The 27856-nt window shown below is 33.7% G+C and overlaps 1 protein-coding gene across 3 annotated transcripts in view; it reads right to left on the reverse strand.

Annotated features, from left to right (window-relative positions):
• The window catches only part of RTTN (rotatin), a 76677-nt gene that overhangs the window by 39884 nt on the left and 8937 nt on the right, over positions 1 to 27856 (reverse strand). The window contains exons 8-26 of one of the 3 annotated variants that reach the window (XM_050320969.1): positions 26759 to 26931; positions 23320 to 23435; positions 21461 to 21631; positions 19945 to 20157; positions 18622 to 18734; positions 17957 to 18083; positions 15897 to 16022; positions 14384 to 14500; positions 13216 to 13355; positions 12816 to 12987; positions 11715 to 11814; positions 10222 to 10310; positions 8077 to 8194; positions 7723 to 7819; positions 6843 to 6911; positions 6322 to 6510; positions 5038 to 5277; positions 3638 to 3782; positions 2551 to 2705 (exon numbers count right to left, since the gene is read on the reverse strand). In XM_050320969.1, coding sequence (XP_050176926.1) covers positions 2551 to 2705; positions 3638 to 3782; positions 5038 to 5277; positions 6322 to 6510; positions 6843 to 6911; positions 7723 to 7819; positions 8077 to 8194; positions 10222 to 10310; positions 11715 to 11814; positions 12816 to 12987; positions 13216 to 13355; positions 14384 to 14500; positions 15897 to 16022; positions 17957 to 18083; positions 18622 to 18734; positions 19945 to 20157; positions 21461 to 21631; positions 23320 to 23435; positions 26759 to 26931 — 2670 coding nt within the window. Of the gene's footprint in view, positions 1 to 2550; positions 2706 to 3637; positions 3783 to 5037; positions 5278 to 6321; positions 6511 to 6842; positions 6912 to 7722; positions 7820 to 8076; positions 8195 to 10221; positions 10311 to 11714; positions 11815 to 12815; positions 12988 to 13215; positions 13356 to 14383; positions 14501 to 15896; positions 16023 to 17956; positions 18084 to 18621; positions 18735 to 19944; positions 20158 to 21460; positions 21632 to 23319; positions 23436 to 26758; positions 26941 to 27856 lie in introns of those variants that run through there. The other 2 variants (XM_050320978.1, XM_050320987.1) reach the window with 2 other exon arrangements.

Raw genomic sequence — 27856 nt, forward strand, 5'->3', positions numbered from 1 at the left:
GTTGTTCTTTCTTCTAGTGTCCATTCTACCAAAATTCTTTTAAATCCACTTTCTTCCCTCCTCCCAAAAAAGAAATCTACATTTACTTTCATATTTGGGCCAAATAAAACTGCATAACTCTTCTGCACATAGACCTCATGCACCACTAGTTGATTTTATTCCATGTTTATTATTATTTTATCCAATAATAATCTTTTGCATGACAACATCTATAACCCTGGTGCCATTTTTAGTGTAGACTTCAAGTTACAGAGCTCATCTAATTAAATAGGTCTAAAACATTTATTTATTTTTACTCAAGAAATCTTGGAAAGTTAAGATTTACCCCTAAAACACTGTATCTTTTTTTCATCAGAAACATGATTATCATCTACAGACTATTCTTCCAGACACTTACTTGTTTTCTATTCACATGATTCAGAATTACAAATTAATTAAAACTACCTTAAAGATTTTCAAGCTTCTACCAGTACAACAAATAGATTTTAGTATTTGAAACTGAAAACTTTTAAATGTACGTTAACTTTCTGTTAAGCAAAGAGAAAGCCAGAACTATGTTTTACTTATAGTTTTAAGACGACTGCAATTTTCAAAAGATATAATTTTAGGAGCAAAAACTAGTTGTCTACCACATCCACAGACTTAGGAAATGAATAAGAACACTGAAAACAAAAATAAAATTTTGGCTTCCCAACAACTGCAGGCTCTTTTCTGCTTTCTCTGTGTTAACACTTTATCTAATGGACTACTGTTTCCCCAGCCCACATTTCATCACATGGATTTTGCCTGTGGGAGATTATCTGGGATTTTTCCTCTAAGCATTTCAGTAATTAAAAACACCACTAGTTTTTCATCTTGCTTTTAAGTCACTTTGAATTACCTCTTAAACCAGTGATGAAAGCACATACACTACAATCAACCTTCATAACTATAGATACACATCACTCAGTGTGGTCTCCATATTTTTTCTATTTACTTGGTAGGAAAAAGCATCCTTCCCATACCTATTCCTAGTGGATGACATTTACTAAAAGTACATTATAAAAAGTATAGTGCCATTAGTTACACAGTTCTTTACAAGCATTCAAACCCAAAGCTAAGTAAGAACATAGGCTACTTACCTCAAGGAGACCTGTTAAATATTTCTTACAAATTGTGACAGGTTCAGCTTCAGCAGAATAGGTGCTCCAGTTTGGAAGCGCAGTAACATGAACCATTCCTCGTAATGTTCTCTCCAGTGAAGGGAGTCCATAAAAATGTGGTGCATCTGTTAGCCTTAAGCACTGCAGCAGCGTCAGAGCGAGCTCTGTTCTGAAACAGCCAGCAAGTTCCAAGCCCTCTCTGGTTTAATTGTAAAAAAACCCAAAAAGATCAACCTTCAACACACAGCTCATACAATGCATTTTGCAAGAGGCCAAGGCCTCATTCTTCTTTCTGTTAGTCTGTGGGGCTCAGCATATCAATTAGTTAACATTGTGTTAAGCAAAGAATAACACGGAATTAAATTTGGTATTTCTATCTTCACCCAGGTTCTGAAAACATAATATTGCATCCAATTACAACAGGGTTGCTTAACTAAAAAAAAGACAAACGAGACACAACTCTCGTTATTAAGGAGCATGTTAAATAAAGACCAAGAGACTGAGGACGATGGATGACACAATGAGAAGTACTGCAAAGCTCAGTAGTTACAGAATTGCAGAATATTCTGAGTTGGAAGGGACCCACCAGGATCATCGAGTCCAACTCTTAAGTGAGTGCCCTGTTACGTTTATGTTTGTTCTGGTCCAAGCTTTAAAATATTTCCCACAAACTACAATAAATATAGAATTCAGTAAATTAAAAATACATGTGTGTAAGATACAACTAGCAGGGATTTCTACAATATGCCCCTTTTTCAGTTGTCAAAATTTTTAGAGAACAGACATCTAGGAATAACGTAGAAGGTAACATTTTGAAAGTATCTTCATAGTTATCTTGTGGCACTTAAATAAACAAATACTACCTTAAGCTGCAATTTTAGTAGTTTTTAGAATACACTGGGACAGAGAGGTTTAGTGTGGGAGAAGTTTTATGAGCAATTTGATTTAAAAATAATACAACAATTTCTGTGTTTGCTCAAAAAGTAGCTGTCCTAAATAGGTCAAAAAGGAGTTCAAATAATATAAACATTTCTTCATATTTCAAATATTTCAATACTTTACTTTGCTATGAATGTATGTTACAAAATCAATGAAGTTACCACTTGCTCATGCAAATTTCCAGCAGTGAAAAAGAAATAGCCCATCTACTCCATGCAATTAATTTAATTATCCAGTTGCTGAAAAGTGACCACTAGCACATACTCTTTCCAGTTTCCTAGTCAACTTCCTAACTTTACTGTGAAAAGGACTACCTAATGTTTATCTTCACTTCAAGAAGTGTATATTACATTTTTACCGTTCAGAACAATTGAGTCATAATTATATTCAAATTCTGACCGAAATTCAGTAGCAATAGGAGTTATGATCCCCAGTCAGAATTACACAGGCAGGCCCATTTACACTGTACCTGTCAGCCACTGACATGGAACAAACCAATAACATGTTGAAAAGACGAATGAGTTCCTTATCCAGTCGCTGCCTGACAGCAGTCTGTGTTTCACCTATTTCATCCCGCACTTGGGATTCTGGTCGCACCAGGAGGTCCAAAAGGGATTTTGGTTTCTAATAGAAACAAATAAAAATACCTGCATTAAAGATATTTTTCTGCTGAACACTTGCAAATTGCACATGTTATAAATCACAAATTCCATTATTATTTTACTAAGAAGTAATTCTGTAAAAAGCACAGTGAAAAATTCCTACAGTTACTAATAACTTGAACCTTGAATCTACTAAATGCCATAACAGAATCCACTGTTAAGGATTTCAAAATTTCTTGGCATTAAATACAGTGTATTTTGAAGCATGAAAGAAAACTCAAAGTTACTTACAGAAATAACCTGCAATAAAAAATAGACCCCCAAAAAATAGAAAACACAATAGTAGCAATATTAGTTCAGGTTATATCTTGTATGTCTCAGCTATTTTACTATTGTTTTTATACAGCAATACTGAATTTTTATATTTCAACAAATATAATAAATGTTGTTTTACATTGCTTTATGATGTTCATTTCTATTTGTTTCTATAATTTCCAATTTTTCACATCTTAAATGAACAGATCTCAAACATAAAGCATGGGAGTCAAGAAAAACTGAAAAAAAATTCCTTTCTTTAAATATTACACATGCATTTTACCTACAGCAACTAAACTATAACACTCATATAATACCTTCCTTATGCTTATAAAATATTTTACTTAGACATATTATAGCCATCTGAAGTCAGAACAAACACACTGAAAGCAGAAACCTCCATCCTAACTTTCAGTTCTTGTTCTTAATGTGAGACAGATTTATCTTTATCTATTTCATTTATCTTTTTTTGCCAAACAGAAGGTTCAACACAATTGTATGGAACCTTATCCTTTCAATTAAATAGATAATATATATGTAGCTATGTGCCTAAGCACAATCATTATGCAAATCTATATGTATGCAAGTATAGTTACATAGTTAATCAAATCACATAAATGTATACAACCCCATTCTTACATTTTTAAGCAATGATTTCAAGATCCACTTTAGATGGTCTGACTCCAGACTTGATTTCTGCTCTCTAAGCAATTTATTTAAAAACCTTAAAACATCTACTAAAAGCTTTTCATCCTCCACAGAAGCTGGAAGGACTTGCAGAAACCTGCAATGCAAATAAACACACTTTCATAGTTGTAGCACATTAAAAGAGTTTAAAATCTCAGGCTAATAGAACTGAAATCACCTGCAAGTGTGAAATTACACAGAGTAAATCTGTATATTACACATATGCACATATAGCACATATGGAATTATACTAATATATTGTACATATAATGTATTAAATATATCTAAATAATTTTACATAAATATTGACTATATTAAATTATTATAATATTATACATGTATTAGTATAATACAAAATTGTTATGTTATCTTTTAAAATGTTTTTATACAAAGTAAACGTAATTCTATATAGTAAAAGGTCACAGACAGGAAAGAAAAAGTTAATTAGCTATTAAATACAGCATTTAATAATAGCATTTAATAATATAGCAAAGCCTACCTATGCATTTTAAACAATCCTTATTTTAAATACACTTTAAATATTTGATGGTTTTGTGCACATAAATTACAAATTCGTGTAATTTTTGAGATTGGGAGGGACTACTGGGCGTCACCTGGCCCTGCCACCCTGCTCATGAAGGGATACCTGCAGCTGGTTGCTCAGGACCATGTCCAGGTGACTTTTGAGTAACTCCAAGGATGGACATGCCACAAGCTCTCTTTCAGCCTGTGCCAGTGCTTGGTGACCTTCACAGTGAAAAAGTGTTTCCTGATGTTCAGCAGAAACACGCTGTGCTTCAGCTTGTGGCCATTGCCTGAAAAGAGCCTGGCCTCATCTTCTTTCTACGTTCTCATCTGGTACTTGTTACACACTGCTCACTCTGACTCTTCTCTTTTCCAGATTTATCAGTCCTAGCTCTCTCATCCTTTCATCATAGGAATGATGCTCCAGTCTTCCCTCATCTCTGTGGTTCTTCACTGGATTCTCTCCTCTATGTATTATCCATATGACCCTATTATACTGGGGAGTCCAAGACTGGACAGAGCACTCCAGATGTAGCCTCACCAGTACTGAATAGAGGGGAAGGATCACCTGCCTCAACCTGCTGCTGACACCCTTCCTAAAGGAGCCCAGGATACCACTTGCCTTCTTTGCTGCAAGGGCACATTGCTGGCTCATGTTCAGCCTGGTGTCCACAAGGACTTCCAGGTCCTTTTCTGCAAAGCTGCTTTCCAGCTTGGTGAACCCCAGCGTATATATATCAATTCCAGAAATTTAAAATACAAAAATTGGAATTTTACCATTTTAGCATGACAATCTTTAATGGATATTTTGTAGTCAATATGCTTACCTGTTTATTGCTTTTTGCCAAACAAAGCTCTTTAAAGTCGTTCCACAAGACCCAGAACTGCATTTTAAAGCAAGTCTGTCATTCAGAACATAGAAACTAAGCCTAGTAACAGCAGTCCTAACATCCCTGTGGGATGCTGCCTGAATGATTGAATTAAGACAATCTTGCAGTCCATAGTTTGTGTGAGATATTTTCAGTATAAGAATATCTTCTGAGGATAGTTTTAGCGAGTCTAAAAATCTGAAAAGGCATAAAGAAAAATTATTAAAAGTCACTAACTTTACAAACTGTTTCACAGAATGTTGACTTCTTCCCTTTCCTGTTTAAATGAGAAGACAAAACAGAAATTGCCTTAAAAATTTATTTTTGTTAACCAATTCTTTCTTCAAAAAAAACCCCCAACGACAAAAACGTCAACACATTTAAATCATGGGGTGTTTCGGTTGTTTTGAAAACTGGCACCTTTCAAAAAGTTACCCAAAAGGTGCTATTTCCATTATTTGTAACAAAATTTTTCTCCATGTTATTGCATACGTCAGTCAGTTGTTCTATCCTATTTTCCTGTTTTCCTTTTAAGAAATTGCTTTGTTTTGGCCAGAAGGTACTTAAAATGATTTATCAAATCAATACCTGCAGTTTCCAATGGCAGTTTTTTACTAATAAAACCTGTAGGACTCTTTAAAGGACACAAGTAAAACCTAAAAAAAGTGGAGATGGACAGAGCTATAGATACAAGAATTTCAGTTCTACTAAATCAGTAATCTACTGAGACATTGACTTCAGTATACAAAATAGTCTCAAAGAGAGAAACCATGCTCAATCAAGAGCTAACCAAAGAAAGCAGAAGAGAATTTTCTTCATTACCTACCCTAATTCTTAGTATTGCCACGAAAAAGAATAATTCTTTGAAATTTAAATCGTCAAGGAAAGAAAAAGTCATGCAACTTTATAGTTGTGGACTATATAGTGGGGGAAGACAGGTGGCTTCCTAAAAAACCACAATACCTACAAGGAACAACAGCCACAGAGCCCATTTCAAATTGTTTGATATTAGCCTAACCATCAATAAATGTTCTAGGCTTCGTGAATAAATGCAATTTAGGCAAAACATTAGCTGTGACAACATATCTTCATCCTCTGGGGATGTGATGTTTAAAAGGACAGTGTTCTCAAACCAGTAACAACTTGAAGTGCTGTTTAAAGTTAAAAACCTATTTAAACTTGATGGAACGCTAATTTAATTGAAATATATTGGGATTTAAAATGAAAGATAAAATGGCTTACGTTTCTGCTTCCTTTTCATAATCTATCAGTTGCAATAGGTTTTCAATCCCATGGTACCAGGACAGATTCCAAGCCATTTTAAGCATATCTGACACAGGTTTCATAGCCAAGCTCTCAGAAGACAGTGGCACCACAACAGCATTAGGGCTAACTGCATGATGAGCAGTGATCCTGACTGGGAGATGATACCTAAAAAAACACACACAGCAATAATAACTTTTAAAAGTGGTCCATGAGGGTTTTGTTTGCTTGTTTTTAAATCTTCTAGTAGAGCTAGATTTTAAGCTTACAAATAAAGTTTTTGAAATTCCTTTTTCAGAAAAAAAAAACTTGGAGAAAAAGCTTCATATTTAAAAATGCTGACAACTTTTGATGTTAAATCCAAGTTTTCCCTTCCTTCTCCCACCTCTATACTTCAGGAAGGACACCAAATGAAAAGCAGCAAAGTAAACTGTAAAATAAACAAAACCAAACAACCAACAAAAAAACCACCCAACCTAAAAAGCACCAACCACACGTACCTTCTAACAACAGCAACAGGTAAGCTGAAGGCAGGTACGCCAGTATCATTACTGGTTATGCCATCAGCCCTGCAAGAGATTAGGTCATAATTATTACGCTCGCTTTTCAGATTTGATTTTCTCCTAATGCTACATGCGTCATTTCCTTATTATTTGGATATAGATGTATTTTTCCCTTCAGATAGACCTTTAATCACCCGTTGACGAATACTTTGTATTAATAAACAATGTTTCTTCATGATTTTGCAATATTAACATAGTTCTTAGATCACACACATATGGAATACTTGTTGCGGGTTTACTGTATATTAAAATCCCGCATGCTTGTTTCCTTTTTTTATTAGAAACAAATATGCATTATAATTCTTTTCAGTATATTTCTTTTCAGTATATTCAGTATAATTCTTTTCAGTATATTTCATGTGTGTGAATTCTAAAAACGTTTCTCTCATGTATATGCAAATTTTAAAGAATAAAATATAAGTTGACATTTTTAAAGACAAGTGCCACACTTAAAAGCCAAAGTAGACAGAAGAATTCTAATTAAGCTGAGTTAAAAAAAAGCCATAATTACAGATAGCTATTTGATTCATGTAGTTTCTATTTATGGAAAAGATGAACTACAGACCAGTAAGGGTTTTTTGAAAAATAAAGTTAACTTCAAATTAACACTGAGGTATTCATAGTGCAAAAATATGCCATATAGACCTACACAGTATGTAACCCAAGTGCTGAAACAATTTTGTTTGGACTACAAATATGTGATTTTGGATTTATAAAAGTTTGGGGCATAACTTGTTTGGAGATATATAAAACTAATTTCAATTAAAACCTAAAAATTTGAATAGAGAATATGCTACTAAGTAACTGGTTTTCATACCATGTTTCTGTTCTTGCTACTTCATCAAACAACAGAAGACAAAGTAATACTGTAGTTTCAGTTAAAACAGCGTGATCACTTTGCAGTATCAGGGAAACTGAATAAAATAAAGACAATTAAAAATGTGTTAGGAAAATGTTAACAATAATACATAGGACACTAGTTAAAAGTAGTTGTGTTCCACATTTTTTGCCAACATCTTGAGCAGACAACTCAACATAGATATCGCTAGCACACAGTGATTTTTCTTCTAAATATCAGACTCTGAAGTGACCCAAAGTTCTTAAGAAGGTGTTTGGTTAAACATCTAACCACCTTTCCACACAGGTACTACAGTCAAAATACAACCCTTACCTCTGAATAGCAGAAGCAGTACAGATGATTGCTGTGCTAGGGACAGGCGAAGAACTGGATCAGCACACACAAGTTTGCGTAAGAGCATGAGACATGGTAACACTATGGATTCCATAAGCTGCAGGAACAGAGAAAAAATTAAGTAGAGGTAACTTTTAGTATAATCTACTACGAAGTGCTTAATACAAACTATCATGACATTAACCAATATATTCCGTCATTTACAACAGAGGAGCCTAGAAGTCCCTTAGACAAGCACATTTCATCCAGATGACAACTGTATATTCATTAAAGAAAAATTATTCACGTTTGGTTTTATTTTATTATTAATTGATGGTCATTTTATTGGTCTCTGGCTTCATAACACAGTTATAACATCTGCTTTCAAATTATATATTTTTAAGAAGGATATATGTGAGCTGAAGGGTTTTTAAAAACCCTAAATATTTACAACCATGTAAGTCTATTTAATGCTAATAATTTATTATATCACATTCATTTTCTCGTCCCAGCCTCTCAGATCACAAGACCTAAGAATGGAAAGCAGTTTGCTAACAGTTAAAAGTCTCAGTGAACGACCAAAAATATGACCAAAGTCCCAGCTCCTAAGAATGAGAAGACAGTATTTCTTTTGAAGTATCATTACTTTGCCCATGAGTTTGTGCCTTTAAAATTTGGTTTTTTAACTTCATCAAAAAATACAGTTTAGTTTAATACTCAGTGCACAAAAGCCCTACTTATTTAGTATAGAAAGTCTTTTGCACAGCTATATATAAAGCCTTATTTTAAATGGTGCTTTTTCTGTCTACTACTTCTTTTGTCCTTTTCTCAGTAGCCACTTCTCCAGGAACACATAAGATTTTTTTTGTTGTTCTTTGCTATTGATTTTAGGATGAAATGAGAAAAAATTCATTGGAGAGGAGAACCATAATCTGGAGTAGATTCCCTCAGGATAGTGTTCTAACATCACAGGCCGTGGAGAGGTGTTGGTTGGGTCCTTCCTGGACTAAATTAAAGTTTATAAAGGGCCAACAATAAGCTCATCCTAGACTTTTACTTGGCTATGAATGATCTGCTTAGGGCAATAAATTTCCCATACCTATACTTTTGTAGTATTAAGCAATATCTACTCACTACCCAAACCAAAACAATAGGTGTATTAATCTTCATCTCTTTAAAGAAGGTAAGATACTAAAAAAAGACATTAAAAAAACCACAAAAAAACAGAGGAATCCAATATTTCATTTTTTTTTCAACTGTGTTTGAGTGGTTTACAACAGTACTTGTATACAAGCTTTCATAAACTGGACAAGACATTCCTTAACGCTACAGGGAAAAAATAATCTTAGTCACTGATCATCTAGGAAAAAAACCAAACATTTCTGAAGAAGAATGCAATTTTTACTAGTTTGACCAGAAAATTCTTAAAAGAACTCAAGGTTTGGACTGCTGGACTGTGATAACAACACTGTGCAAGCAAGCCAAGAAATATGCAAAAGGTTTATTCACCAAAGTTACACTGAGCACCTTACAGCTCAAGTGTGCTTGCATAAAATGATTTCAAAGAATGAATTCCAGAGAAAAATGAAGCATTAGATTAGACATAACAATGGAAAGCTCCATCATCTACAACAAATACACACTCAGCTCTAAATAGGGTCTTATCTTTTGAGACCCTCTCTGCTGAGGTGATCTGCTATCGGTCAGAATATTACTTATACCTGAAACTCAATATGACACATTTATAATAACATGTCATTTTTAATTATAATTTGCTTCAGAATTTAAGTTCAGAGATTATGATATCTAACATAACACTTTGTTTTTTTAAGGTCATTAAACTTCTTTCGGTCCGTAGTCTGAGAAAGCTTCAGGGAAGTTCTGGTACACTCCAGAACCACACCATACACAGTTCTCTGGCTAACTCTTCTCACAGGTAGGCAAATCAGTCTTCTCTCATTAAGAGAATCTTAGCATTATCAGAAATAGAATAAAATATGCACTGCAATTACAATTGTTACTAAGTATTTTTATTCAATGCAGTATTAATGCACAAAAGCTAGTGTTACAAGTGCAGAAAAAGGCAAAATCTACTACTGTCATGCTGCACAACACCTGCAGAAGAACCTGCAACAATAGTTTTACCTTGCCATCCACATGTACACACTCACTAAGGTAAGCCAGTATCTTTTCTATCATACCCAACTTTTTCACAATTTCATGCATCTTGGTATCTGTAGGAAAAACAAGAGAGTAAGGATGACTGGTTCTACACCAATTTAATATTGAACTTCTTTTTGTAAGATCACAAAGTCTTCCTATTGAGAGTAAGTTTCCAAAATTGTCAATAAGCAGTAGTACAGATCTCTACAGGCAGGCCTCCTCAAAGTCTTGTTATCTGGCTATAGTAGTCTTTTGAACACTAGATTCTTAAATATCTTACATAATTTCCTGTAAATATTTTATGTTCAAGAATTACAGTAATTCCCAGTGCAACTCAATTTCAGTCAAACGAGGATTTCACTTATTGTATTTCAAAACTGCTTAACAATTTAATATGGAACTGAAAATGGTATGAGAGTATTTTCCAGTGATATCAGCCTTCAGAGTACCTGGTTTGTGAATATTCAACAACAAAAAAGTATGTCATTTGAGTTGATTGTGTTTGGTTTGTTTTTAATAACTAAAAAGTGATCCTTCATATGAAATTTGTACTGATAAAGTTGCATTTTTTCCTTTACAATTTCATGCTAGGCTTTGTTTCATTTTTGAAACATCTGAAAACTTTGGCAGCCATAAATAAATGCATTTTATGAGACAAAGTAGGTATTTCCTCATTTTTGTGATAATTTTCCTGAAAAAAAAAGATGTTAATTTTAATATTATCTAAGATTTCACCTTCTCACGGTGAAAAACTTATGTTCTGCCATTAGAATTTAAATTCCTTAAAGAAAACATCCTTCAGTCAATTTGAGTACATAGAGTACAAACATCAAGGTTTGAAACTCCACAGTTATGACTCTGCCCTGAGTGAAATAATGCTCTATGTGAGACTGCTTATTTGCATCTTAACTCAATCATATCTCCTTTACCAGAATTCATAGCTTTCTCCCCAGGAGAGCAACACAACACAACTACAAAAAACACCTGTCATTCTTCACTAAGTATAAAATCCTTTTAGTTATCCTGCATAACCTAAGAATTAACTTTTCTAATTAAAAAACACCACCAGCAAAAACATATATTATATAAAAATATATGATTATCTGAGTTAACAATAGGAAAAAATTGGAAGCTTCATTAGTTCTGACACAGATCAATAAGTTGATGAACATTAAAAAGGAAAAGTAGAAAGCAAGCCCTTGCAGAGCTTACAGAATTCAGCTTACTCCTCCACTACCCAAGGGAGCTGTTTTATTTAAATAAGACCTCTTATTCTTGAGGGCAACAACAACAACAAAGCCTTTTTTTTTTTTTTTTTAATTGGAAGATCATCCACAACAATGCTAATATTCTGATCCAAAAATATACACAAAAATTACAAAGAGTACCCTCAGCAGAAGCATACAGCAAATGTAGCAAAACTGCAAGCTCACCAATGACCATCACATGAATACAAGTTTTCTGAAAAATGTTACCTTCTAAAATGACAGCGAGCTGCTCGGCTGCAGACTTCCGTAAAACTAGATCAACAGCATCAGAAGTCAAGATATCATGCAGTTTTTCAACAGTTTCTGCCTAAAAGTAAAACTATATTAGATTCGTATCCAGTATGCTATCATGACACAAAGTAACCAGCCAAATTTCCTAACAGAAAGGAGAAAACAAAAATATCTAAATTTCTTATTAGAAGGTATTTGCACATAATAGCAATGGGTTAGGTTATAACCTTTTTGCAACAAATTTGTAATAACACCTGTGTAATAGAAGAGCCCAATAGTTTCTAGTGCACAACAGATACAGATTTATAACAAATAACGCTTAATTTAAGTAGGACTACAAAAACCTCAACACTACACAGAAATACTAGACATGCTTCCAAGTCTGAAGGAGACTGACTTTTACTGGCAATAGGGTTAGAGAAATGGATGGTCAGGATGTAGGGTAAGAGTATAAATCAACTGTACAATGAGTTGTCAGAATAATTTTTTTCACAGGACAAGCATCTTAGCACTTGTTTATTACATTGTTAATCTGAAAGCGTTAAGGGTAAGTAAGGAAGGATAAAGGAGGGGAGATGGCAAAAATAGAAAAACAAAAGAGAAATCTAAGTTTTCCCATAGGTCAAATACTCATGATTTGTTTTTCACTTTGCAAAAGCAGCAATATTAAGAAAACACAGACCTAAGTTTCTGATCTGTTTTAGAGTATAACATATCAAAAATTATTTGTGCCTGTTTCTGTAAAAATATAGATTTTGTGGGGAAAAAACCCTCTATGTGAGAAAAAAAAAATCAGACTCTATCCGTGCACAAGGAAATTATTATAAACAAAGCAGGTCTGTGTTCTTGGCACTCAAGTCTTCTCTGAAGAGAAGAAAAAAAGGAAGTATTTTTTTTCTGATTGTTGCATCAGGTAGCATAAAAAGTACTGTTAAAATTCACACAGAAAGAACATAAGAGATTTCTTTTTATGAAGCAAGCCGATTTGTACAAAATATTGTAAACTTCTGAAAGTTCGGTGACTGCGTAGGTAGAAGAGCTCACCAATGACACAAAATTTAGACAGAGTTTACTCACCTTAATTATTGAATCCTTTTTATCATCCAATTTTAGCTCAATAGCTCTTTCTATAACAAATAAGTTTGAAATGCTGGAAAGCACATTACCATCCAGACGTGGGCGTTTCAGGTTTGCCCCTTCTTCATTCAAAAGATGGAATGCTAAATGTTTAGGTGCTACAGAACGAACCCTAAATGAGTAAATAATTAAAATAAATATATAAAGCCTTCATACTGGAGAACTTTGGTTGTATAGTTAGAAATGAATCCAGTTTATAAAATTAATGGGGGGGAGGGAAAGTAATCACCCAACTCAATATTAATAAACCTTTCAAATCAACCCATACATAACAATCAGTTGTTTTTTCAATGTCATCAACATTAGAAGACATGCTGAAATGCTACAGAGCATTACTTACAACTGCTTTTTTGAGAAGAGAAGGCGCAGAGCAGCCTGTAGTCTAGTAGTTCTAGGGAGAGTACCCTCTCCTTTGTCAGAGGTTGTTTCACTTAAGGAGAGGATGCAGTTACCCAAAGTATCTTTTGTGTCAGCATAACCCTAAGGAAAATGACAAACAAAAATTTCCAAAATTAAAAAAAAATCCACTTACTAACTTAGCAAATTAGACAAGGTAATTCCCTTTTTAGAGGTTAAGGGAGGGTGGGGAAGAAACAACACCCAGAAAAAAATTTTTAGAAAGTATTCAAATTCTGCAGATTAATATTCCTCAATGCAAACAGTTTTAAAAATTAATAAATGATCCTGTCCACAAATAAAAATAAAGATTTCTCAATGTGGCCCAGAGGTACTTTGACCTGAAGTTTTACCCTTCAGTATATTAACATGATGCTGCTCTGTAAGACCAGTTTCCATTTCAATAAACAGAATTCAGTCCCTACAAGAAAGTTACTTTACAACACTAAATTCTATCTACCTACAGGTCTTTGTCAAAGCATTTTCACAGACAAAAAGACAAACCACAACCAGTTATGTCAAGCAATGATACTGCAAACCTTTTAAAATTAGAGTAACATACAACGCATTTTTTATGCATTGGATAAACAAAGGCATCTGGTATGCTCTACTCAAATATCTATTGTACATAGCCACAATAGGCTATAGAATAGAGGGAAATTCTACTCACAAAAATTTCTCATGTTTAGCCTACAGTTTATATTAAATCTCCACTTATTTAATCTGGAATATCAATCATTCTAATAATTATTAACTCATTTAAAAAAGCATGAATGTTTTAATCTGTACTTGGATTATCCACTCATACCTTCAAACCTGTTAAGCTGCAGTCAGTGCTTGCTCATTTGTACTAAAACATTTCAAATTTCATACTATAGAATTCAAATTTCATACTACATTTCATACCAGGCTAAAATTTGTCTACAAATTGAATGTACTAACTTTGACTGATATAAGGACCCCAATAAAACACTTCTCCCTTTGACATCTGATAAAGCAAGTCTGTAGGTATACTACTGTTAATCTATTTTCCATCTCCTACTTCTATCTGTTATTTAACATGATCTACATGATTTCGTACATCAAATTCAGATTAAAGCGCTTAGAAGTACCTGTAAAACAGGAATGACAGGACAGAGTGCCTCAATAAACTTGCTCCAAGTCAATGCTGCCATTATTAACCGCCCTTGCAACAAATGTATCAGAATGGCCTTGGCTGTTGAGTTCACCTGCTCAATAACACAAAAATACAAACACTAATGCAACCTTCAATGTGTCTAAGTCAGTTCGTTAATGCTGTAAATTGGGAATGTTATACAAAAATTCTCAAAGACTAAATATTGTTACTGCAGAATGCTACTTTTAAATTGCCAGTTACACATTACAACATTACACATCACACACTACAACATTAAGTTGTTAGAAGTGCCTCTCAGAGGAAACACACAAAATAGTTCTGCCTAAATATCACCCAGTCATCTTCCCCATAGAACTCTGGTTTGTCTTTTCTGAAATAAATCAAATCATTACTTAAAATTATACACCTATTGGTCCCTCTATCCCGCAGGTAAAAGAAATTCTGTTTCTTTTATTTCCCAATCCTGCCTTTCTGGGGTATTTTATTCCCAGTCATATCAATTGAAATCTATTTCTTATGCTTGACCAACCACTAAGAGAAAACAGTCACTCTTTTCCATATGGTATCCAATGGAGTAGTCAAAATAAATTATTTCCTTGCAAAAGATAAATTACATACAAACTATAAAAATGTACTGCATTATTAAAAATATTTTACTTCTCCTTTTAAAATGCTCAGATCTAAAAACATCACTTCTAAACGGAATTGTGCACAGTGTTGTGTTTAAAAAAAATATCATTCTGGGAGAGAAGTTGAAAATACATAGTTTGTTAGTCAATGTTCTTTCCCTCTGACTGTAGGGACATTACAGATCAGCTATAAAAGAGTTCCAAAGAACCTAGGTAATTTTTTCTTCCTCTCACAACTATCTACTTAGTTCTATATGTGAGCTAAGAAATCGTGAACACATGTTAAGCTGTCATGCATATAAACAAACCCAGTGGAAATTTGGTCCTATTCTGTAATATTATAAAACACTTTTATAATACTCAGGTAATTATATTCAAACACAGATGTGTTTGTAGTAATGAAATACAAGTTTATAGTAAAGACATTGCAGATATAAAGCGTCTTTTTGTTCCTCAACCATTTCAGAGGTCACCCCACTTTTACAGAGACTTGAGACTTCAAAGTTTGTGTCTCCCATAAGTGTAAAGCAGCATACATACTATTTCACCATATGCTCATTTTATTAGGGCCGAATATATTACAGGAAAAGATGAAAAAAACTCATATCTTATTTCATTTTCATTGGTCTCTATTATAGCTAATAGCATCCTATACCTACATTATCTTGTCTCTGAATTCATAACAAAAAAAAAACCAAACCTTTCCATTTACTATGATTTCACTATTTGTATAGCTTTTCTATATACAAAAAAACATCTTTAATCAAAACTTCAAGTAAGCCTCAGACCACTGTGGAGAATATCAACACCGCCATTGTGTGCACATCAACTTACAAATACAGATACTAAACACAGTACCTCACTCTTATCTTCCTGAAGGCCAAATGTACAGATTTCATATAACACTTTGGGATGTAGAAGAAAATGTACTCCATGGCAGACTGAAGACACAGGCTTCGCAATATTATGAATACCTAAACAGTCCTTCAGTAAAAATAAAGTCAGTTAGTTTAAAAATTCAAGACAATCTCCAGTACTACATCTTGTTTTATAAGCTGCCTGAAGTTGTCATGCAGTGAAAGGCTTTCTCCATGCACTCTGGATGACTAGTTCTGAAAGCTAAACTTTACAGACCTGGAAGAAAGAATCGTTTAGATTGAAAAACTGAAAATTCCTGTTACTACACAGGACTAAGAAATAGAAAATAATTTTGTTCCTGTTTTAAATAATAGTGAAAATAAATTAGAAAAATTGTATATGTTGTTTGGCCTTACATTAAAATAAGGAAAACCTGTAACAGGCAGATAAAAAACCTCACAAAAACAGACAAGTGTCATTCAGTGGAGATAGGGGGTTTACCTTCTGAAAGACTAGCTTCACCATATTTGTACATTACTGAATTGTGCTATGAGCACACTAAGTGTAGATGATATCCATTATAGAAAATAAAAATTACAATGAAGTATTATAACAAAATACAAAAGTGATTTTTATTTTGTGAGCCATGACTACTGAATACCTAAAATGATCTGATGAATATGACATTGTCATTCTCAACATATACTACAGCCATACCTCTAGGACGTTCATGCTCTTTATTCCATGGACTATCATTACAAAAAACTAAGGGAGTGACAAAATATCCATATAAAATAAAATCAAGACACATACAAACCCCCCCTCACACACACACAAAATGCCCAAAAAAACTCTCAAAAAAAACAAAGAAAACAAAACAAAACAAACAAACAAAAACCACACAAAAAAACAAGCAGTACATAAAAGGATTTACCTGTTCTTAAACACAACCCAAACTTTATACATAAACAAACCTGAACAAAAAAAATCAATGAGAAATGAGAAATCTGTCCTTGAAAAGTGGACCCACGTGAACCTCATGAAGTTCAACATGGACAAGTACAAGGTCCTGGTCCTGGACTGGGGCAATCCCCAATATCAGTACAGACTGGGAGATGAACAGATTTAGAGCAGCCCTGATGAGAAGGATTTGGGGATACTGGAGGATGAGAAGCTGGGCATGAGCTGACAGTGAATATTCATAGCCCAGAAAGCCAAGGGTTTTGTCAAAGGAAGCATGGCTGGCAGGTTGAGGGAGGTGATTCTGCCCCTCTGCTCTCGTGAGACCCTGCCTGGAGTGCTGTGTTCAGGTCTGGGGTCCCCAGCGCAGGAAAGACATGGACCTTTTAGGAGGGCCACAAAGATGATCAGAGGGCTAAGAGACCTCATTGCAGCCTTCCAGTACTTTATAAGGGGTCTTGTAAGAAATGTGGGGACAAATTTTTTATCAGGACCTCTTGTGACAGGACAAGGGATAATGGTTTTAAACAAAGAGAGGATAGGTTCAGACCAGATATAAAGAAGAAATTTTTTACAGTGAGGGTGATGAAACACTGGAGCAGGTTGTTGAGAGGTGGCGGAACCCTGGAAACATTTAAGGTCTGGTTGGATGGGGCTCTGAGAAACCTAATCTAGATAAAGATCCCAACTCAAGTGAGTCTGTGATTCAAAGAACCTCATTTCAGCAGACAAACAAACTGAACACTTGAATTCTTTTCAAAAACAGAAACAGAACAAAAGAAAAAACTCCATAACAGCAGTCAGAAAACAAAGTGACCAGCATTATTAAGAAGCCTTTTAAAAAAATAAAAACATTTTTAGTCACTGCTTTTTGCCTTCTAGAGATCCTGTCATTTTTAAGTGTGGCACCTGAAGTATAACCTTACTGAGCTGATTTAACATCAAAAATGTAACAGCAAGCTGCAAGTCAAGGTCTACACAGATTTTCCAGTATATAACACAGTAAACTGAATTCACATTAAAAATGCTTTTAATGATGAAATCATATAGTATGCATTACTGAGTGCAACATCAAGTGTTAAGTAAGCATCAGTTCTAACCTTAACCACTTCCAAACAGCAGTGATAGGCTTCAGTTTTTATATTCACCAAAGGATGAGACAAGAGGCAGAGAAGCATCTTCTGACCCTCCGCCTGGAGCAATGAGTTGGCCTCAGCAGACTTCCAACTAAAAATAGAAAATAATAATTTAACTATTGTTTATTTTACAGTACCTAAAGATGTCTACAAAAATTTTCCTGTTCAATTTCAGGATAATCTCTGAAAAGTACTTCTTGCAAGGGTATATATACCCTGAAAAACAGATAAAATTCAGAGATTACAACATATTTGCCAAAAATCAATTTCTGAAAGTAAAATAAAAGTTATACAAATAAACTTGGAACAAAGGATTTTGAAAAAAGTCTGAAAGACAAGTCAAAATGTTTTAAGACTGTTTCTTTGTAGATCACATAACAACTTTGTATACAAAATCATAAAAGCTTATACATGGAATAAAACATTAAGTTTTTAGCACCTGAAATTCACTTTTCAATAAATCCACAGAGTGACACAGATCCGTTAGAAGAGACCTTTCAATGGCTAAAGGGAAACAACTGTTCAAATACAGGAAATAAACAAGTTGAGATTCTATTTGAAAAACTTTATCGATTTAAAAAAATATATTATACTTTCACAAGCAGTGTTTTAAATAGTAATGTACTCACATATTTGAGCATATGTCAATGCATTCCCGAAGCAAGGGGAAGTGTTGGTGAAAAGGTAGACTACACAAGGCCTGATCTGCCAATTCTACTAATTCAGAAAGATTCTTGTCCCCCTGTGACGTAAAATGAAGAGAAAGAAAGAAACTATAAGAATTAGTAAAATTAAAAGTATCCAAAGTTATTCTTTCAAAATTTATCATAATTGAATATTAAGTAGGTTTTAGTTTAGTCTTCACAAAGTAGTTTATAGTTAAGTAATTCAATACACTTCAAACAAAAAAAATTTAGAACCTCTTCCTGAGTTAAAAACACTTCACCTGATGAATTCAAATAAACTTCTATTAAATTCTGTTTAGCTAGCAGTTCACAGCATGAACACAATAACTCTATTCAAATTACTATTTTTTTAATCATTATGCAGTTTATGTGAGAGGAGTATAATGAAAGATTCTATTAAACTTTTAACAAATCATTTTTCATATTAAAGAGCCAGTTTCTTTTTTCCATAATTTAAGTACATACATCTTCATTGTATTTGGTTACCAGACATATTAAACATGAGCCATTTAAATTTGATGGAGTTAACTGCATTGTAAACGGTATTTTATGAGCAAAGTATTGCTTCTATTAAGTCCAGAACCTGCCTAAATAAAGGATAGATTAACTCTGATTTAAGACAGCACTATATTTATATTGCTGTATTTTATTCATTTATTTTAGTATCAATTTTAGTATTTTGCAAAATTGCTTGTCCATTTAGATAATAGAGACGAGTATTTCAGTACTGTGCTAGAAGCACTTAACCGATAAAGCAAGGTACATTCATTGTCTTCATAACAAAGTGACACACACAAATCTCAGCCAGTCTGGAAGTAGTTGTTTTCTAAAGCTGCAATTGCCAAAGTAGTTGGGATTTAAAAGTTCCTGAACCATATTTTAACTACTGCACAATATACATACACACACATTATATAATTACATAAATTTAAAATAGGGTATTACATATTATATATATGTGTACATATTTCCATAAATAAAAATAAATAAATGGTTTCCTGCTTACTTCTTTGCCACAAAAGGTCCAGAGTTCACTTCCAATATCCAGTTGTTTATTTTTTTGTTTTTACTTAGGATATTTTTACAAATGCCATGATGAGTATTAATGAAAACAAATATAAATTAACTATATCTTGCATCGTATGGAATTCTCATATTTACAGATCTTGTTCTGCCACGTTAGACTATAATTTTTATCACATAAAAAAAGAAGTGAAGGAACGAAATTTGCCTACAGAAAGTATTTTATATAATAAAATACCACACCTTTTTATGAACTTCAACCATAAAGCTACAAGTGCATTCAATTGAATATGCAGCTTCTGAAACTTGTTTATAAATACTGTAGTTCTCAGTACTCATCTGCTCCAGATAGGCTGCAATGGATTCATGGATGCTTGGGTATTCCAAGGAGAAGGACATGTCCAGAGAGAGAAGAAATAAAGCATTCAGCAAACTCTTTTGTATAACTTTACTCGCCTTTGAAAAAGAAAACAACTGTCAGAATAACAGCCTGAAAACACAGTAAAACCAAAACCAGCATTTGCAGTCATGCAACAAATACAACCACTACTGCTGCTATGTAAAAATTAGAGAAACGCATATCATTAAATGAGTTCTGTAAGAAGAATTATTTTTTCTTTAATTAAAAACTGATAGTGAATTAGATGTCACTCCTAATATCAGACCTGCAACCAAAGTTGTGTATGATCCAGGCACAGCACTGATACACACTGCTGGCCAGAGTCAATTCACTGGCTGACCACGAGATGGCAGAGAATACACAGAGCACAATTATTTCTGTATTTAATTAAAAGCTATCTATAATTCCACATGGTCATACTGCAAACTAAGAACTAAGAGAAACTGGGATTTCTCTTTTTGGTTTGGAGTTTTTGATTTTTAACTGCAAATTTTCAGTATTATTTCAACTAAAATTTTGACCTCAAATACAGTAACTTTTTTCTAATTCCTCTCATACACAGAATGGATATATTATGTGCATAATAACTTAGAGACAAAAGTCATAATGTCATTAGATTAGCCTGTCTACACTTATTTGCAATACAAAATGCAATATTTGTGACAAAAACGCTGTAAGTAAAAATTGATCTTCTACTCTGATTTAATAACGACTAAAAAAAAAGCTACACTCCACTAAAAACTGGTCCAAAAAATTTAAACCCATTCAGGTTTAAACACCTAACCGTTTCCATCACACAAAAATTTCATCGGACCTTCCCACCTGAAATAAAAAAACCCTCCACCCTAAAAAGCCCAAACAAACAAAAAAAAAACCAACTTCGAGAGCTACGTCAGAGCTCCTTTTAAGGAGCTCTGGAAGCAAAGAACAATTAAAATCACTAAGATGTATGAAACATAATTCCTTACTACATTTCCTCAGATTAAGAGTGATGATTTTAAATGTCGTTCTAGTCTTACTTGCATACATACTATAAACTAGCAGGGGGCAGCAGAGCTTTGTAAATCGTACATCATACCAGAGAAAAAACAATATAGGAGGGAAAAGAACACAATTTCAAAAACTCATTTAAAAACTGTATTAAAAATTGTTTTTTTAAGATCTGAAATCTTCAGCATGCACTAATAACTAAGAATGGACAAAGCTACCCTCTGTGACCATACATCAGCCAATGCAAATCAGATTAATTCTCTGTCCAGTGGCTATTTTCCCAGTATTAATCCCTGAGAAAGACAACATTTTCTGCCCTCTTAAAATGCAAAAGCAAGAGACAATCACCTCTAATTAGTGATGTCATACCTTTTCTACAGGGAGAAGTATTTGCAGCAATCTAACAGTGAAGAGTGAAATGCTAATAAATGCCATTCTGTGATGCACCAACATCACCTTGGGCTGTTCTGCACTTATATTGGTTTTGTGATATAATATAGTTTCTCCAAGTAAACCCAAGACCAGAAGCAATTTATCTTTCTGAAAACAAAATGAGAAATACAATAGTTAGAAAAAAATGAAACATTCCTGCATATTTACAGTGTTTATACAGCACCCCCAGTATCACTAACACAATTATACCAAATACGCTAAAACTGCATAAATACACAGCATTGTTTGTCATCTGAACAGAACTATGAACTAGATCTCAGTCTACTTTCACTTTAAGTTCTGAACACTTGTTCAGTAATTACCCATTACTGATTGCTCTCTCACTTTTCCTCTCCCACTTTTCTCCCCTCCCCCCCGCCTTAATTTTTGCTCACTACACTTTTGAACTTCAATTTTAATATGGAAATACTAAGGCCAGGTCTGAACCTGCAAATAAAGCTTTACCCTAAAATTCTTAAAAGAATTTTAAAAATCCCAAACCAACTCACAATCCAAACTTTGAAAACATCAAAGTTTTTTTTATCCCTATTAATTCTCAAAGGAAACAGCAAAGTTGTTTTTTTTACCTCTCCCCATTTTTTTAAAATAAAAAATCAATACAATTGTATACAATCACCCAGCTTATTTGCAGAATTTTGCTTGTTAGTAGCCTGGAAGCAAGCATTATCCTAGTAATAATAATCAGTAGGATATACATATATTGATGCTCACAGTTTATATTTTAGTTTGATAGACTCATAAGCAATGAAACATATTGATTCAGATCATAAAACAACTAGACAAAAGGTATTAAGCTTCTGAGATTAAATATTCTGCAAGAAATCTTCAGCTTGGAATTGATCAATAATCATTGATTTTGCACAGATCAGTAGCTTAAATTCAAAGAAAAATTCTCATTTGCTATAGGTCCTATAAATAACATAAAGATTAACATTTATAAAATAGAAAATAGGGAAGCCTACAGCAATATTTTAATGAATATTGCAGTTATTATTGCTTCATATTCAGTGGTATTTTCATGAATTCTAACTTAAGCCAGGTGCATTCATTTTCAAATAAGTTTCAGACTGTAAGTCTGATATGTTTGTTACATGCCTAAGCCATGCCAGCTTATGCTTCAGCTTTCACCTGTCTTCAAAAAAGCAAGTCAGACATTCTTATTTCATCTGTTATTCACTAATTTGATATTTCACATATAAGAACTCTCAACTGTGCTCAGATATATTTCCAGCAACTTAAATTGTTTGGTCAACAGCACCTTAATGCTTTCAACCTCTCCTGAGCCAAAAAGTCTTCCTTCTTTCCCTGTTAAGCAACATAGTTAAGGTTATTTGAAATCTGCGCAGGGATCTATAGTTCCTGTGTAGGAAATGGATAGCATGCATGCATCTTACAATTCTAGTCTTGGATCTAAACAGTTATTTCCCTAATTTTAAACAGATAGTTTATAAGGAGTAAAAAATGCGAAAGTTGCCATTTACATCAAATGTCTCCAACATTTGTAGTCAGTGCTTTTCTCTCAGATCCCCTTCCCTACATATGTTTCTCTCAATGGGCACTTATTTTGAGATGAAACTTCAAGTGTTGTCTGGTAAAAGAACTTACCTTTTGAAAAAATAATGTGTCATCAATAGAACTAGTAATAAACTACTTAAAATTTTCAAAAGGGTAGCTCAGCAGAAGATTAGATATGTATATGAATCACTGCAGAAAATGTCAGGAACTTATAAAAGAAGACTGTTAAATATGGCTGAACAAAGTCTGAGGAATCTTACCAATTCCAATGCAAAAAGGCTATCATCTTCCCAAACATTTTCAGAAATAGCATCACCAATAAGGAACATGTCTTCAACAAGCAATTCAAGAACTTCCATTGTCACTCTCTGACTGCCTAGGAACACAAATGTGAGTATAAGTTGAAATGTAGACAAAATATTGTATTTTGATATTCAGAGGACATCACTGTAAACAAGGGTTTATTCTAAATATAAAATTCTCATATTTTAATTTTCCTATACACTTCTACAAAACTAATGCTAACTTCCCTCAACCACCAAGAGCTCTGAATCACAGATGAAAACCACCCAAAATTACAACAGAAGACATTAAAGCAATTGTATACTTGGAAAAAAGTCTGCATTTCCTTAAGTCATACAGTAAAATTATTTAAGAAAATAATAATGAACATAATTAAAGCTGTAAATCTGATTACCGAACTTCTTTGAAGTTTAGGATAAAGGCACTAATTTCCCCCACCCAGACCACTGTGTTACAAATCTTCTGTATATATTACCTATTCCAGTTAATCTGCATTTCAATATAGCCAGGAGTGCCTTTCTTGATAGATCGTTTTCTTTGAGATCTTTTGAAAGACAAGATAAATATCCACTTTTTGTACTTGTACTGTTCTCCGTAACAATTTCCCCCCTTTGTTTTTAGGCTAATGTTTATTCATTTTCATTGCTTCTCCTGAGTTCTCTTAATAGCAAGGCTAATCTTGTCCATTAGTGACTTTTATACTTTGTACAGTTTTAAACTTGAACATGTGGCCACAAAACAAACTTGGTTTGAGCTTAAATATGTACAGCCTACATTTACTACAAATATAAACCTCCCCTTACCTTCTCCAGATAATGAAACAATAGAGGAGAAGCAGTCAAAGGTTAGAAGGTTTCATGAAGAACAAGGCAGAATATCTGGAGCCAGACCAAATATTTTCAACCTCATATGACTGAGGATGCCAAAACTGTCTGGCATCCTAAGGAACCATATGGTGACAGCTTCCCCTAAATACTCAATTTAGTGCAACTGTTGGCTTAGTTACTTGTTGATGGTATATTTCTATAAAAAAACATGGATGGATTTCAAACAACACCATTCAATTTCCAATTTATTTTTTAGCTAAAATAAAAATTTTGCATCATGCAGAATCCTCAAAACAAATATTTAAAAAAGAGAAAGGTCTACTTGTTGTTTCTTCGGACTAAAGTTTAATTTCTTTGTACTTTTTCTACCTTTTGGAAATTTTACACACTGAGGGAGCCTTGTTGATATACTTGAGGAAAAAATTTATATCTGCATGTGTGACTAGATATGAAGTGACAGTGACCACAGCTCATGGAATTTGCAGCTTGAGTGATAGTGCTCTGAATGAGCATATGACAGAGAACAGCACTAGGCCTTTTTGAAAGCTTGCTTCTACCTATATCATGAAAGCGTTGTTTTCCATTTATTTTAGGCAAAACGTTGCCAATTTGACTCAATATATTTCTCCATTACAATAAAATGATAAAAAAACCCATCAAACAAAGACCCACAACACTACTGATTTCTGCAATGACTTGGCTCACAAGACAGGTCAGCACAAAAGAAGAAAAATTCCAGTGAACATCTCCACAAGGAACAGAATTTAAGCTTAACTGAAATACATGTTATATTGCAAAATACAAGGAAGTAAATTTTTCAATAAACTTACTGGTTTTCCTTTTAATTTAAATAGAAAAAAACTACATTATACCATATAAGCTGATAATAATGTTCATAAAAGTGCCTGTTGATTTTAGTGAAGATAAAAAATTCAAAATATAACCACATGAGAAACAGTGTGTTACTGTCTCACAGTATCATACTGTCTCACAGTGTGCCTTCACATCACAGGCTTTCAGATCCAATATTAGTTTCCTTACAATCTGTGTCTCATTACAGCACAGTGAAAGAATGAAGAAATATCACCTAGTAGAGTTTAAAAAGTGTAAAAACATTAGGGAAAGAGCAACAAAAACAGATCAACTTTATCTGAAAGTGAAACTATTTTAGGTCACAGAATCACAGAGTATGTTAAGTTTAAGAGACCCACAAGGATCACTGAGTCCAGCTCTGGGCCCTGCACAGGACTATCCCCAAGAGTCACACCACATGCCTGAAGGTATTGTCCAAATGCTTCTTGAACTCTGTCAGGTTTGGTGCTGTGATCACTTCCCCAGGGAGCCTATTCCAGCACCCAACCACCCTCTAGGTGAAGAACCTTTTTCTAATACCCAACCTGAACCTCTCCTGATACAACTTCAGACCATTCCCTTGGGTCCTGTCACTGGTCACCACAGAGAAGAGATCAGTGCCTGCCCCTTCTCTTCCTCTCACAAGGAAGTTGTAACTGCAATGAGGTCTCCTCTTTTCCAGGCTGAACAGACCAAGTGACCTCAGCTGCTCCTCATACAGTCTATGGTAAGATTCAATGAAAGAAACTTGAAAGGTGGAAAAACTGTATTTTAACTCTGCAGATTTGAAGTGACAGGCACCAGAAAAGGAAAAGATAGAAAATACATTTTCTGTAGTTTTACATTATAAATAAAAGATGCCAGAAGTCACAAATGTGCTTGTGACTAATTAATATTTAAATATCACTATTCTGAAAGGGAAAAACAAAACTTTAATTCATTTTAGTTGGTCTATTACCAAAAAGAAAAGAGGATTGAGTAATTTTCATACATATTTCATACAACTTTTAAGTTAAAGCCTCTATCTTTTATTATCCTACTTATAGATAGATACATGTACATTTCCATCTCCTATATTTGAAAACCTTACCACGTTTACCAATACCTGTTTTGAATTACATTTTACAGTTAAATACCATTTGAGACAACATAAGAACAAAAAGACTGTCCTTCAAAAACACTTTGCAATTTAGAACCTTTATAAGTTAAAATTAAAATTATAGTTGTTATCATGAATTATGTTTCTTAAATCAATTACAATGCATTACTGCATTCACATAAATAAAAACAAACCTCTTGCCAGAATTTTTGTTTGTTACTGCTTGAATATATTTCTTGAATACACCTCCTGAATTACCAGGAGGTAAACTCTATGCTCAAAGAGATCAGAACACGCTTAGTTAAGTGTGGTTATTTTTTCATCTTCTTGTATGACATTTTACCCAGCCACGTCATTTTTCCACCACACACCCACTTCTCCCCACCGTCAGTAAAAGTACTTAAAACTTCTGCAGCAATTCTGGAAATCAACCAGAAGATTCAAGCTTTATGACCTGAACAAAGTCCCAGGAAAGGAACTGCTGTAACCAGTTACAATAGTTCACTAATTATCTGTACCTTATTTATTTGAGCTACTCACCTCATAATACCAACCTCTTAAGAGGTCTTTATTAATAATAAGATGGATAAATAAATGAAATAGTTAACACTTTCTCACCTGTTCTTAGAAGAGGTACTGCATTTTCCAAGATGGAAACACAGAATTGAGGAAGGCTAAGCTGCTTCATCTGTAATTCCAAAGTGTCCTCATTTTCAATATCTGGTAGATCAATATGTCCTACATCAAATGGGGAATGCAGGGAGATTCTGGAGTTTGCATTTGCTTGAGCACTGTTTCCACTTAAAACAACAACCAAACAAAAAAAAAAGACATAGTTAACTTTTGCAAAGAGAAAACCCATATAAGTACACACGTCAAAAATAGCATCAAGTATTTTCATGTCCTCCTTCCTTAAGCATATCCTTCCTTCCATCCCATTCTTTCTCTGCTATCCACCAGTGTTGCAGGAAGAGGGGGATTTTGTTTGGTTGGTTCTGTAAATGTCAGAACTGGTAACATCACAAGTGAATGCCTAATGTTTTGGCAGTCATCTTCAAATGCACTTAGCACTGTGTACTGGAAGAAATACATATGCAATGAATACAATATTGCAAGAGAAATATAACTTGAATTGAAACTTCTTTTCTGTGATGAACAAAATCTCTCAGTTGCAAGGCCACTTACCAAATCAAATTTCATCCTGAATGATACCTACTATATTTAAACCATTCTATATAGCTAGCCACAAGAATCATTAGAAGCAAAATTATGAAGTGTGCCCTATGTTAAAGCCTTAGGACTACCTTGCCAACTGTAAAACAGAAAATATTCTCTTGCCCAAGAAAGTCTTAAGTGCAATCAGGTCTATATTACAAAATATACATAGTGTTATTATATTATAGCCATATTTTAATAATTAAATATATATTACATATAGTTCATAGATTATGAACAGTATACCGTTCGTAATTGTAGTCTTTTTCAACTGTTTTCAAAAATAATTTAATTCTGTTGTCAGCATTATAATTAATACAGTTCAGAACAGATGTATTTTATGTTTTTTCTTATCCTAAGATTTGCTTTAAAAACCTGTATTTAAAAACCCAACTTCTAGCTTTTGTTTGGTCCTTTTTTATTACTAAACAAGCTGAAGAAAATTAATTGTGGCATGATTGTGTTACATTATATTTTCTAATTAAATGCAAAAGATGTATA

This window comes from Myiozetetes cayanensis, unplaced genomic scaffold (assembly GCF_022539395.1).
Source record: "Myiozetetes cayanensis isolate MyiCay16 unplaced genomic scaffold, myiCay2020 scf1, whole genome shotgun sequence".
Taxonomy (NCBI): Eukaryota; Metazoa; Chordata; class Aves; order Passeriformes; family Tyrannidae; genus Myiozetetes; species Myiozetetes cayanensis.